This window comes from Peromyscus maniculatus, chromosome 12 (assembly GCF_049852395.1).
Source record: "Peromyscus maniculatus bairdii isolate BWxNUB_F1_BW_parent chromosome 12, HU_Pman_BW_mat_3.1, whole genome shotgun sequence".
NCBI classification, from domain to species: Eukaryota; Metazoa; Chordata; class Mammalia; order Rodentia; family Cricetidae; genus Peromyscus; species Peromyscus maniculatus.
This window is the reverse complement of record NC_134863.1, coordinates 86,500,704-86,515,549: the sequence shown is the minus strand read 5'-3', so window position 1 is coordinate 86,515,549 and position 14,846 is coordinate 86,500,704. Positions and strand designations below refer to the sequence as shown.

The 14,846-nt window shown below is 45.4% G+C and overlaps 1 protein-coding gene across 3 annotated transcripts in view; it reads left to right on the top strand.

Moving 5' to 3' along the window:
* Positions 1 to 14,846, top strand: part of Dscam (DS cell adhesion molecule) — a 593,021-nt gene that overhangs the window by 457,921 nt on the left and 120,254 nt on the right. For all 3 annotated transcript variants that reach the window (XR_013043895.1, XM_076549303.1, XM_015999884.3), the window contains exons 12-15: positions 4,135 to 4,331; positions 6,233 to 6,329; positions 6,867 to 6,995; positions 13,392 to 13,559. Coding sequence is in view for 2 of the 3 variants with exons in the window: in XM_076549303.1 (XP_076405418.1) it covers positions 4,135 to 4,331; positions 6,233 to 6,329; positions 6,867 to 6,995; positions 13,392 to 13,559 (591 nt within the window). In the remaining variant the exon portion in view is untranslated. The remainder of the gene's footprint in view (positions 1 to 4,134; positions 4,332 to 6,232; positions 6,330 to 6,866; positions 6,996 to 13,391; positions 13,560 to 14,846) is intronic.

The following is a 14,846-nucleotide window of genomic DNA, read 5'->3' as shown; positions in this document are numbered from 1 at the left end:
TTATTAGTCCAACACCATCCCTGTCATCTTTTCCAAATGAATGGAGGAACTGTGACTTCTAAGGAGGTAAGACTTCACACTTTCAAACATGGAAGATCCCAGATAACTCAGGTGGCTGGACACCCTGTGCCTGTGATGATCTGATAGTTCTGAATGGGACCCATTCGGGTCACACCCTTTTTGACACTTGATTTAGAAATGTTGATAGCCACGCCTCTCTACCTTCCTCTTTTCTTCTTTGCAAGGTGGAGGGAATGAGTGGGGTTAGCCAAGATGTGAAGATTGTCCATTCTGAGGTTGGTCTAGTCTGTCAGCTGGAGAGTTGAATCATTTGAAAGACATTAAATAGAGTGAGAAGTACTATCTCAAATACTATTTTCATAAGTGTCTTAATAATTAGCTGCTAAAGGGAGGGGGTGAAGAACAGTTTCTAGCATTTACCCATTTCAATGATACAAACACCCTCACCATTGTTCAGTGTCAAATTAAGGAGGTCACATCCCTGTCACTGTGCTGCGAGTCAAGCGGAGAGATGCCTGATGACTCTCTCTGGCCAGGGGCTGCAGCAACCCTGCATGGCTGAATCTTTAAGCTGCAAGAAAGTAGGTCAGAAGATGCTCCTAACACAACACAAGAATGCAGACTTGCTGAGAGTTAAGGAGCTGTGGGGTAGCACCATGGCTAATGAGCGGAGCTGAGGAACCAGTTTCTCCTGATGTAAAACAACACCTGCCTTAATGAGTCATTTTGGCAGAAAGCATGTAGTACATAGCTTTGGCCAAAGCCATCCTGGGTCTGGATTTGCTCTGAGGCTAGCGGTTTTCTCTCAGCCTCTCCTTGGTACCAATTCCTGTTAAATGACCCCATCCATTTGTGATGCTTCAGGAATCATGGCATAGAGTGTAGCTGCACTGACATGCTGTCATCTCTCGGTGCCCAGGATTGTGACAAGTGAAAAGGTCGCCATGCCTTCAAACATCAGCATTGCAAAAAAGCCTTGGTAATGGCTCATTAAAACAAATGGATCCTTTTGACCATTCTAAGCAGGATAGGGAAACACAGGCTAGCTCAGTGTTTCTGACTAAATGCTGGCTTCATTACCAGAATTAAGAGCCCCATCTTGATGGGACTCTCACCCAAAAGAGAAATATGACTAAAAATGAGGAGCATCTCTGTCAGAATAGTATCAATGAGTGAAATCCCAAGCTGTGTGGTTTGCTGAAACATGTCTCCCACACAGTGTGCAATAAAACTTGTCACAGCCTAAGAAAGGCAAATGCAGAGGTCTACAAGATGGCTCAGCAGGTCAGGGAATTTGCTGCCAAGCCCAGTGGCCTGGGTTCCTGAGATCCACATGGTGGAAGAAGAGAGCCAACTCTTGCCAGTTGTCCTCTGACCTCCACATGTGTGCCACGATGTGATGTGTACACACACACACACACACACACACACACACACACAATGTAATTTTTCTATATAAAATGTAATGATATTTTTAAGGAAATGGTAAAAAGCATGCAAGTCCTCAAAGCAGTGCTTCAGTGTGTACAGAGCGGTTCTCCCTCCCCCTCCCTCACCAGTAGATTTTAAGTTGTTGTGTTCTGAGGCACTCCAGCCTTCCCACTCCCCTGTGCCCCTGCCCAGCAAACCCCAAGGAAGACAGGAGACTCATACTGAACTCTAAATACTAACACTGGAAGAAACTCTTGTGCAATTCCTCATAGAAAAGCCTCCATTTTTCATGTTCCCCTTTCCACTTTTTACAGATACTGTGTAGTGGGCAATTTTACCCATGGTTTTGAGACCCTTAAGACCATAAAGCATGGAAGATCAGTGCAAGGGAGTCATGTTAGGCAATGAAAAATAATTAAAATTTCAAAACACCCTACAATGTAAACGAGCCTTGAGTCCACTATGCTTAAAGGACTCAGAAGGCTAGCATAAGAACAGATTCTGCATGGTCCCATTTATAAGAGTATCCAGAAAAGATGCAGAAGAGTAGAATTTGGTGCCAACAAGATAGCTCAATGGCTTAGTGGATAAGGGCACTTGTGGCCAGGCATGATGACTTCAGTTCAACCCCAAGGACTCACATGGTAGATAAAGAGAGAATACACTCTCACAAGTTATCAATGACCTCCACACACACTGTGGCACACACAGAAAGGAAGGAAGGAAGGAAGGAAGGAAGGAAGGAAGGAAGGAAGGAAGGAAGGAAGGAAGGAAGGAAGGAAGGAAGGAAGGAAGGAAGGATATAAAAGCTAATAAAAATTTTAAAGTAAAGTCAACTTTCTCTCAATTTTGGGGTAGGCACAGTGAAGTTCCCGAATTAAACAGAAGGAATCTTTCTAGAATAATATAAATGCTAGTTAGAAACTGATGTGTATGAGATCATTAACTCTTTAAAATCCTTTTCAGAATGTATATTATGTATATATTTATACATTATATACAGTATGTGTATACCTGTATGTGTAATTAGTATTCTACTCATACAATATATTCGTGCATTTGGTAACAGAAACATCCTTGTTGAGTAGAGCCAACCTCCCCCCAAATGCATGTCCTGTGGAGAACTCAGGCTGTGGACTTGTGTGGAATACTCACTGCAGATGTGACATTGTTCACCCAGTGGCTGCACTGCGGCAGACCCTGGCCTTCACTAGTTACCTCGGCAAAGTCCCCTTCCACAGAAAGCCATACTTTCATGAATCTTAGAGGAACACAAATTCAGGTTTGACCCTAGAAACAAGGGGAGGGGTCTCTCTCCCTGCAACTGAAGAAATGGGGACATGTGGATTTGTTTTTGATATTTTTCAAAGATTCTCGGTCCCTTTAGAGACATTGTATTCCTTACCCCTGTTTTTAAATTCGTATCTATCTATCTATCTATCTATCTATCTATCTATCTATCTATCATCTATCTATCTATCTATTTTGCCTAAATATTTCAAAATTTGCATCTTACTTTTCTCTTATCTTGAGTTATTAGAGGCTGACTCTCAATCGTACAGGTTGCTTTGTACTTGTGGTATGAGAGAGTTCATGGCCACCTTCATCTGACAGAAAGCCAACAGAACAGGTGGAAGGTCAAGCCTTCCAGGGTGTGTTCTTGATTGCTTCCTGCTGAATCCCCCAAGCTTGTTACCAAAGGAAGGTCATCCCCATGTTAATTCTGTAACATGCATTTACCGCGAATCTAGGCCAGGCTGTGTGAGTGACAGATTCTCAGAAGAGATGGCTTTTCCCTGCCTGTGGCACAAGCCAAGGTTATTTGTGTCCTTTGTCATTTGGGGTTTTTATTTGACTTTTTGTTTCTCGTTTTCTCTAAAGGTGAAGGCTTTGAGGCACCTGAGTGAGGAAGTCTGCCTCTTAACTCTCTGTCTCTCAGATAACAGAAGCACCAATACCATATTGCTTGTAGCTTTCCAGGATCCATTTTGGTTTTGACCCATATTTTCCATCTCACTTACTTGTAACTTTGGAATGAATTTCAGAGGATGAATTTTAAAAGAGGCTTCTTGAACTCCAGGTTGTTAGCATAGTTGGGAAGGGAGTCTTACGCCACCCACTGCTAAGGACAAAAACTACAGGTTAAGTTTCAGTAGAAGAAAGGAAATGCTAATCTCATGAAGAAAGGTGGCCTTTTTTTTTTTTAATTTTGCTCTTCAGTAGGTTGAGGATGAGCCTTATAAGTTATGGGAGGAGGGTAGGTTTGTGGTCTCTCGGGAAAGATTTAATAGCGATTTGCAAAGTTTGTCAGAGATGTGAGCGGAGAAGAGAGTGAGAAGTAATTACCAGGACTGATGTAATTTCGCAACTAGGGTTTCCTCCCCAGGGCTGAAGAACCATCATTTGCCTGTGTGCCCTGGTAACATAGGCTGTGCGCCCTGGCTCACATCTGACCCCAACAGGCTTTGAAAGGAACTGCAACCCCTTGAATGTGAACCAACAAGGCAATTTCTGCCCTGGGCCCATCACTGTCTATCCGTCGCTCCTCTTGGCCCTTGCTCGGCAGTTCCTTGGACAAATATTATTTCAAAGAATTGTCTCTTTGAGCATCGCCAAGTGTGATGGTGGGGGATCAAGGGCGCAGCTTTGCTGAGCAAGGCCTGTCTTCTTTGGTTTTTTTAGTTCCCGCTATGATAACCTCTTATCCCAACACTACCCTGGCCACTCAGGGTCAAAAGAAGGAGATGAGCTGCACAGCACACGGGGAGAAACCCATTATCGTCCGCTGGGAGAAGGAGGACAGGATCATTAACCCCGAAATGGCCCGTTACCTGGTGTCCACCAAGGAGGTGGGAGAGGAGGTGATTTCTACTCTGCAGGTAAAAATACCAGATGTACAGGGGAGTTCTGGAACAGTTAGCCCCCTTACACAGTCATGCTCAGGGCTGTAATGAGTTGTGAGCATCCTGTTGGAATTTTCTCATGACACTCCATCCCTCTGCCGATCTACATGGACAAGGTCGCTGAGTGACCTTCAGAAGTAGCTTGTCACAGCCACTGTCCACAGAGAAATAATTAAGCACTGGAAGAAGTCTCTTCGTGACCGTTGTCCTCAGAGGAGTGGAGTGTGTGTAATGTGCATGTTCAACCATCTATAAAAAACAGTGTGAGCTTTGAGACAAAAAGAAAGAAAACCTATCATAAAAATACTTTTTGAGAGCTAGAAAAATAGCTTAGCAGTTAATAGCATGTACTGCTCTTCCAGAAGACCTGAGTTCAGTACCTAGCACCCACATCAGGTGGCTCACAACACCTGTAACTCCAGCTCTAGAGGATACAATGCCTTCTTCTGGTCTCCATGGGCTCATACACACATGCACACATGTCCCAACACATATACATATAACTGAAAATAAAATAATTTTTTAAAAAGAAAAGTATTTTGCTTCTTTGTAGAAAATCCAATGGAGAGAATATTCTGTCATTAATCTAGAATTACAAGAGCTAGGAGAAAGCGTGCCTGTTCTCCAGCACCATGGGTGATTGACTGAACAATGCTTTTGTAATGAGGAAGGCTGGTACAGAAGCACACACATGAGGGAAATTTAAAGCTATGTGCTTGGAACAGATAGTGGCTCTGTCCCCAGGGTGCAGTCCCGAGCCTGTGTGGCGCAGAACCCTGGTGAGGTCCTGAGGACTCTGGCGGTACAGCCGTGTCTTAGTTCCACAGACACGGATGTGAGGAGGCTGCAATCATTTATGTGGACATCGTAGACTGCATATAACGCACATCCCACACACACTTGAACCCACACTGTGTTGTTCAAAATAGCAAATGCAGTGGAAGTGTGGAGACTGTTGTACAGATCATTTAGGAAATCCTGACAAGAAATAGTGTGTTTGGGAAAGGTACAGCTGTGTCTGTGGGAACAGAGTGGTGGGTACAGAGGGCTGATGCATTCACGGATGTTTCTTATGCATGATTCTTTAAAAATCACTGCACATGGGAAGAGAGAGAAGTGTGTGGAGTATATATGAGCCTGACGACAGCAGACCATGTAAATTAGACATCCAGTCCATAAGACAGACAAACCTGTTTGCATGCTTATAATGCATGAAAGTAGTTTGCCCTCAGAGGGTATAAACATGTGTGTGCATTTGTATAAATGTATACATTCCTGTGTGCCAGTGTTTATCAGTTTGTGTTGGTCTGTGGATGAGTATGTCTCTGTCAGTGTGTCTGTGTGTGACCATGCATAGGTGCAGGCCAGTCTGTGAGTGTGGGCATAGGTGTGTGAGCATGTGTGTACATCTGTGAAAGTGGATATGTGTGTGTACATCTATGTTTGCATCTAATATACATCTCTCATTGTGTCTGTGTGAATGTGATTGTATATCTCTGTATGTGTGTGTGCATTGTTCATCCATGTGTGTCCATGTGTGTGAATGGGAAAGTGTGTATATGAGTGTCTCTGTGCATTATGTGTGATGAGAATGTACATGTGCATGTCCATGAATGTGTTGTTTATGTCTGTGTATGTGTTCATGTGTGTTAGTGTGGATATCCTAGTGTCTTTGGGTGTATCTGTGTGTGTCTGTATTGTGTGTGTGTGTGTGTGTGTGTGTGTGTGTGTGTGTGTGTGTGTCCATGTTTGTAAGTAGTAATGAGTGCTGGGGATGGCAGGAAGGGTGGAAGGCTATTTTCCCACTGGAAGCCATGTCTGCTGATCTCAAGCTCAGGCTATTAACTAACTTGACCACTTTTCTGCTTTGGTCGCAGATTTTACCAACAGTGAGAGAAGACTCTGGCTTCTTCTCCTGCCATGCTATCAATTCTTACGGGGAGGACCGTGGAATAATTCAGCTCACAGTGCAAGGTAGGACAGACACAGCCAAAGGAGTTCAGGATGAGGTGGGCTGACCTCAGGAAGCCATGCAGCTCCAGTCATCTGGGAACACTTTTAATTCTCAGGAAAGCCTGGCTCTGTGGGAAACCAGCATAAATCTACATTTTATCAGGGGTTGTGACTATGTCAGAGTGAAGCCCTGGAATTCAGGGAGCAGGTGAGAGGGAGGCTCAGGCCAAGTTCAGACGAGCTTGGCCAGTGTACTAGCCTCTGCACTAGATGAGGAGGGTGAAATGGAAGTCCAGTGTCTGGGATGAATGTGCTGTGAGTCAATGCAGTGATACTTAACACCCTGCAGGTCTGGCCTGGTGCCACACTGTCTGCAAACAGAATCTCTTGGGGAAGTGGGGCAATCCCTTTTATCAAATCAGAAAAAAAAAAAAAATGGATAGCAAATGCTCTCAACCAGGCAGTGCCTGGGAGCTGTAGGCAACTCTCTCACTGGAGTTGATGCCCAGGCTTGATTTGAACCAACCCTGGTCTTTGGTCTTTCTGTTGATGATACAGAACCCCCAGACCCTCCCGAGATTGAAATCAAAGACGTCAAAGCTCGCACAATCACGCTCAGGTGGACCATGGGGTTCGACGGCAACAGCCCCATCACAGGCTATGACATCGAATGCAAAAATAAATCAGGTAAGCTTTTCACTCCCCCCCCTGACTTGTCTCCACCTCCACCCTCCTGCCTTCCTCGTTTCTTCATTGTGTGTCCACAGCTCCTCCACACACTCACAAACCTCAGAATGTTCTTTCCATTTGGTCCATTCCTTGCATGAGTATGTCCAGGTTACTCTCCGTGCTCATGTTCAGCCCCTTCCTGAGTGACCTGGCTGGACCTCAGTCTTGATCCCCACTGGTCTTGGTAGGCATTCCTGCCAACACAGGCCTGCCCATGGGTACCAACAGAAATAGGCTCTGTCACGGTCTTTCCTAGTCACCAGCCTCCTTTACTTTCCACTGCTTCGGGTAGGTGACTGCCCTAGAGTACAAGCCTGGGTCTCCTATCCCAAGCTCCGGATCCACCATGCTGGTGTCTGCAGGATGTGGCATACAGCAAGTTTATGCAGAATGAGGAAGACTAATCTTCCTTCGAGTGATAGTGGCTCTACCACAACCCCCTGGAAATGCCCTGGGGACAGGCCCGGGAGCACTCAGTCCACAGCCAACACATGAAACTGACTTAGCTGGCAGCTCCATGACAGGCATTCTTACTGATCTTTTCCCCAAGGTCACTACAGGCCCATTTGGAAACTTACAGTCTCCCCGAAGACAGAACAACACCACTGTGGCCTCTAGCCAGAATTTTACTGTGTCTTATAGAAGATATGGGGCAGGAGAGCGATCTGCATGGGAAGGGTTAATGTACTTCTCAGAGGCACAAGAGCATTTCTCTTTTATTTCTAGGCTGATGTGTTGCTTCACATTGCCCCTCCAGGAGTGATTTGGTCTCTTTTGAGCTGAGATGTAGCAACAAATCCAACTCAGGACAGCTGAGAAAAGCAGGCCCTAGAGGGCAGGATGTCTCACTCGCAGTGTGCCAGGGATAGAACCAGGAATAATTGTTAACAGAAATGAAGAATTGGAAGAGAATTTGGAGACTCAAAGCAAGTGTCAAGTGTGGATCAACAGTTAAGGTCTTGTCCAGGATAACTGTTTGGGGGTGCACATAAGAAGAGGGAGTAGCTCAGCTCCCTAGTCTCAGAGTTTCAGATGGAAGTGTTGCATGCATGCAATCCCAGGAAGACCCTCAAGATGGGTAGTGCAGCTCCAAGTCACAATGTCCCTGGGGAAAGTAGTGGAGCAGTATCCAAGGCTCAGAGCTATGACAAATGGGCTTTTCACAGGGCCAATAGGAAAGAGGATGGCTTTAAAAAAGGGGTCAAATGGAGCACAGAAATAAGAGTCCTGAGTAGGTCTTGAAGAAAACAGTGGAGTAAGGCACAGACTTGCCTGGAAACAGGAGGTAGTGATGAGTGCCAGTGGAGATGTAAACAGGCAACAGGATCCAGATCGCAAGAGGAGCCCCACCTTACCACAGGCTGAGCACCGGCTGCCTGTGTTCCTGGGACTAGAACACACAGCAGCCTCCCACTGCAGAGCATGCCAGGTCTATGCTGCCTTCAGGGATGATCCTCATGCCAACAGCTGGTACCCAACCAAACCAACAGTAGAGAGCATTAGGATCCAGCTCATGCTGGCCCTCTGCTGGCCTGAGCTTTACCTTGCTATTCCTCTGTCTCCCTTCTGCTCATGAAAGAGAAGACCATTGCAGAGCACAATGCTGCCTCTGGCAGGAAGACCTAATTCCCTTAGACCACAGGGCCCTCATTCCTCCTTGGTGCTCCTGTTTCCTGGCAGGTCCTGTGACATATATCAAGTGTGCACCTCTGTGTGTATTAACTGTCATATCCATTCATGCATGTCACTCCACTAGCCTGGAAGTTGGTTGGGCTCCCTCTGCCTGCTAGGTCTATTTCCACATTGCCCATTGTTATAAATACCTGACGGGCAGTGGATGTTAAATTGATATTTAATGAGTCTTTAAGACAGAAGTGCACTTAAAATGCTTCACTCATTTTCCGACACATGGTCATCATGACAAGTGCAGCCTTTTATGTTGCTCAAACATGCATGAAAATAATTATAAGATGCAGGCCTACAAAAGCTCATCTTGATGGGGTTAATTCACCACCTAAGAAATTTCAGTGCACACCCCTCTCAGTGCCCTGCAAGTTTCTCAGACCTGAGCTTTGCTTTCTTTCTTTCTTTCTTTCTTTCTTTCTTTCTTTCTTTCTTTCTTTCTTTCTTTCTTTCGCTCCCTAGCACTTGGTACATTGTCTAGTATGACTCGAGTGTGGAAGAAACATTCCTTGTGTTTAATTTACATACTTCATCCTCAGAATAGGAATCCCTGAAGAGAGGGAAAAACTGCTCTCTTAGTGAGTAGTGGCTACACTCAGTTCTGTAAACCATGTGTCTGTCAGCATCTTCGTGAGTTATGTTCTTCCTCAGTATCTTTTGGTTATGTAAACCTCATTACCATAATCTATAAACGAATATAATTTCTAAGTAGCTGTCTCCTTGGAGTACCCTTGTGACCTGTCTCTGGCCAGGCCTCCACAGTGTCTCTGCACTCCAGGATTCCTGGTATACATTCTAGGCTCATATTAAATGTTCATTGAACCCTGGCTCTCCACTTATTTGTAGTAGTGTCATCATCTGGCAAAGGAACTGTCATCTACTTTTTGTAAATTTCCTACAAAAGCCACATTGCTCCAGTGTAGTAAAAGCCCTTCACATTCTTAGCAAAGAGGGTTTTTATCAGTGCATCCATCAAGGCTGGATCAATCCAGTCCAGGAAACATGAACTCACCAGCTCTGCAGTGCCCACTTTGCCCTGTCCAGCCAGGACTCTTAAAGGCTGTAGCCTGGGTTCACCCACACAGGGCTTCCTCAGCCCGTACATCATCCCTTGGCCAAATGATCCTCCTTCCATGACTTGAAGACAAATGTCCTTGGTTCTTTGTTCACCAAAATAATAATAATATTAAAGAGCCCCTGTCCATGCCTACCTCTGTGACCACCCATTCTGGAAACACCAAAGACAGGTATCACCTGGTGGTAAGTAAGCATAGGAGAAAGGTGCCTCCCTGCCCCATGTAGCTTCTGTATTGCCAGCAGTTCTGTGGTGCTCTGATTGCTCCTTTCTTTTGGTTCTAAGGGAAACTATATCTCCTTTACATGGACACTCTGGCCTCTGTGACAGTCCCCCAACATCTGCTCATGTGGGCCCTCCCCTCTCACTAGACTATAGTGGTTACATCTGCTCCATTCTCTCATGTTGAGGGACCACAACCCTTGTTTTCTTCCAAGCCTGCTCAGCTGGCCCCTTTCCTCTCTTTCCACCTCCAAAATTGTGGAGAACTTCAGCACTTTGGCCAGCGCCTAGCAAACCTATGTGGTGGGCATCAGCACACTGTCGGTCCTTAGCAAATAGGGCTGGCTGCATCCAAGCCCCAAGACACAGTATCCTTCGGGCAGATACTTGTTGTCTTCCAAGGCTCCTCCTCCTCCTGCGATTTCATCAGGACTGTCGCCCCCAGTGGAGAAGACAGGATCCCAGGACAGTGTTCCCCAGTGTCCCTGGGCCAGTGTCTTGGCTCTAGTCTTCCCTTGAGCTCTCTTCTGTTTTTCGAGCCTTTCATGTTCTTTTCTAGGAACATGTGTTTATGTCTCTAGGAGTTCCAGCCTCCCATGTTCATTCTGATTTTTAACCTTTAACCACATATCCTTAAGCCAAGACGACTGTTTTACTCTTGTCCCTGGCGACTGGTCATCCTCTGGGGTCAGGCACCTGAGCTCCAAGCTGAACTGGTTCGCAGAATTTATCAGCTTTCCAATCCTTCCTTGGATTAGTTGGAGTCATGGAGTCAGCAGTGGATATTGCACTTCTCTGCTCTCTTCTTCCGCCAGCCTCTGGGGGCGAGGGGGAGGGGCGCTGCCACTTTCCAGTAGACACTTCCAGTGCACGCTTGCTGAACCAGGCCACAGTCTGGCCCTGCACGCTCTCTGAGCTTTACTTCATGCAAACTCATGGAGTTGCCTTGTTTTATGTCTGACACCACTGTTTGTGTGTCATTCCTCCCCACCAGTAAGCCAAGACCTTGCAGGGACATTATGGTGGTGGAGCAGTCCTAAAGCAGGTGTCTGGTACTATCATCTCATAAGAGGTTTAGGAGAACATGTGAAGGTCAAGGGCAGTAGGAAAAGGATCTTGAGCTTGAGATAGCACAGCTGAAGTCAAATATCAGCCCCTAGTTATCACCATCTGTGTGTAGACTGGGTCCCTAGACCTTCACACTAAAAACCAAATCCTTAGTTTGGCAGGGTATCCTTAGAGTTCAACCAAATGAGACAGCCATTCCAAACTCTATCAGCATGGCCCACACAGTGAGGCCTTTTACCACAGTGATCCATTGGCACAGTATCCTCGAGACGGAGGTTCAACAAGTATGCAAGCACAGACATCAGCAGGCCCCGAAGGGGCGGTTCCAGTGAGCCCACAGACTCAGAAGCCGCAGGATTGAAAAGCCTGTGTTTATAAGGTACCCAGCCAAGTGCCCAGATCAAAGAGTAGAATTTAAGATAAAATGCAAACATAACTAGGGAGGATGTAGTGTAGTTCACATCAATGTCCTTGGAGTACACAAACTGGAAAATTGTGGCTGCAGACCCAAGTCTGAGGGTGCAAGATGGAGTGGGGGAATATTTGGGGACAGCTGCAGAAGCAAGCAATAGAATTTCTGTGGGGACATCGTACAGGTCTCCTGGCCCAGTGTCAGGAGGGATTGTGTTTTCTATAGGTAAAAAGTAGATTCTGAGTGTGAGGGAGGCTTCTGAGGCAAACTGAAATGTTTTGCAAGTAGACCACCTACAGGAACTTAGGCTGGGCCAAAGGGACCTATAATAGCTGGTGGCTGCTGAGTGCTCAGCAGGATGCATAGTCACCCCCTCCCTGTCTCAGTGTGTCATGGGACTTGGGAGGTAGGAGGAAGAAGCAGGCAGTGGATATTCATTTGCCTCTCCAAGTTCTCAGTCTCTTCCATATCTCATATATATAACTGCAGTAAACAAACTGTGTCTTCATTGGTCCTTGCACTTCCAGAAATTTGCATATTATCTTGATACAACCTTGAACCATCCTAATGCCTGCTTATCCCCATGTTCCTTTGTAGCTTGAAATTCTAGTGGTTCCTCCCTGTATCAAAACATCTTCTGCAGGAAACCTGGTTTCCTCTCTATGTGATAGGCTCATTGTTGAACATCATTTCATTGACATAAATTTCTTCCCCTCATTCATCCTCTGTCAAACCCATCATTTAGTGCTCAGCCACATTTTCTCCATGTCAGTATCCCATCTCCAGTCTTCCCAACTCAAAAGATGCCTGTACTTTGCACTTGGGTAGCGATGATCCATTTCCAGTATGTGTGATTCCCTAAGAAGGAAAATCCTTACAAGCAGTCTGAAGCTATGCATTTCTGTTTCTTCAAGTCTTAGTTTACCTTGGCACAAGGCAGCCCCTTTAAGCTCATCACTAGTGTGACAAAGTTCCCAAGACTCCATTAAAAACCCTCAAGTGTGTTGAAGATCACAGAACAGGACCCAGTAGTGGAGGATAGGTATACATCCTCCCCATCCATGGTCTCAGGGTGTCTTCTCTCCTACAACCAACACCTGCTAATGACTACCCACCCTCAGCCAACTGCCCAACTCTTCTGATATAAGAAACTTAGCTGACTTCATCATCCTCTACCAAAGCCCTAAAATCCTTCTTCTCAAACTGTCACATATTCCCTGGTATCTCTTCACACTAGGGAGGGGCAGACATTCAAAGTAACTGTTCCTGAGAAAGGATTCCTGCCATAAAAGACTTGGGATGAAACGAGTTTTTAAAAATCAAAATTTATCAAGGTGTTTGCCTTGTGGCATTTATGCTAAGGTTGAACTAGCTTGTGTGGAATGATCTTAGTTTTATCACACTTGATTTGGGAAGAAAGGGGCAGATATAGTGAGGAGTTTTGATGAGCTTTTGTACCTTTTAGAGGGGAGCAATGTGTGAAGGTGCACTGTAGAATAAGCTCGTGTGTGTGTGTGTGTGTGTGTGTGTGTGTGTGTGTGTGTGTGGCCGAGGCTCCCACAGAACCAGCTTCCACCACTTGTGTTCCCATCCTGCTCTTCCCCAGGCATATGTTCTGTGTTTGTTCAAAGTCCCTCCCTTTCCCAAGCTCACCTCAGTCCTTTACCCACTGGCATGGGTAATAAGTGTGTGACCCCACATACCCTCTGGTGACCAGCTCTGACAAAAAGCTGGAAACATTGCATTGAGATTTCACTTTGGGGGTATTTTTTCTTTCTTTCTTTCCTTTCCTTTCCTTTCTTTTTTTTTTTAATTCCTGTTGTGAACTTTCAAAGGCAGAGTAAAAAAAACTCACATCTCTATCTCTTCTTTTTTGAAAAACAAAACCCAAAAGACTCCTGGGATTCTGCTCAAAGAACCAAAGATGTTTCCCCTCAGCTGAACTCGGCCACCATCATTGACATCCATCCTTCCTCCACCTACAGCATCCGCATGTATGCCAAGAACCGGATCGGCAAGAGTGAGCCCAGCAACGAGATCACCATCACGGCGGATGAGGCAGGTAGGTGGCACCGGTTAGAACCTGCCACCCAGCCAACCACTCTCGTGACTCAGACGCTTAAATGTAGAATCATGCCTTTCCCAACTCCTGATGAAGTTCTTTGATGTGGGCTTCCCATGGCCCCATACCCGATAAAAATGCCCACAGCACCTTGCCCCAGCTTTGAGGTCATTCTTGCTATTCAGATAGTCAAGGTTCTTAATATAGAAATGTGAATGGAAAACACAGGCTAACCATGCTGAGGGACTCAAGGAGTCACATTGTTGTACAATCCCTTGGTTTTGGTACCCTAGACCCAGGTTGATGGGAAAAGGCTAAGTGTATTCCTAAGACCCACAAGTTCAAGTGTGGGAGAAAGAAGCATTGCTTAAGTCAGAAACTCCATGAATGTGCCTGTGGGCAAGTGGAGAGTCACAGAATGCTTAATGATTGACGTAATTGTTTTATTGTCTTCCACCATAAATTATTTCTTATTGAATGTTGAAAATTTTGAAGATACATAGAAGCATTTTGAAATGGACAAAGCAACATCTTCCATCCTGTCACTTAGAGCTAACACAGGACCATGTTGACAGAAGCTTCTAGACCACTTTTGTGACAAGTTTCATCACTCATACATATATCTAAGCATGCTTACCAGCATGCATACCCACATGTATGCACACAGACATATATGTCTACTCCAGCCTGCCTGGATGGAGTTAACTAGTTAGCAGAAGACTGAAAACCTGGCTGTGGCCAGTGGATGCTGACTGTGAGCCTATCCCATGGAGGAAAGGGGGAAGCCAATGCCTTTGGGCTCTGTTAGAGGGAAGCAATGCCTATCTTGTTTCTTGGAAAGAGAGGAGTGACTGGTACTCACCCTACCTTTGCTTCTCCACTGTCAATCAAAGAGTTTTGTAAGTTTGATCCAAGGTCAGACCATCATCCATCATCTTCCAGTGACCGTGATTCATCTAGAAGTTGATATCAACTTCCAGGCAGCTCGTTATTGACGTCCCACTACCCACTCTGTATTCTGCATAGACATGGTGCTTGTATCTCTGAAATGCTTTTTTATGACTCATAGTGACATACCACACCATATATTTAGCAAACTGCACATGGTTGGATATGTCGGTCATTTTCAACTTTTCTTTAGCATAAGCTCTGAAATAGTGAGCACTCTGTCAGCTTTCATTTGCCCCCTTTTCAAGATTACTTTCCCGTGCTAAATTCAAAGAAGTGTGATTTTTTTCTGAACCAGCCCAGCCACAACATTGTGAGTCTTTCTTAGTGGTCAGTATT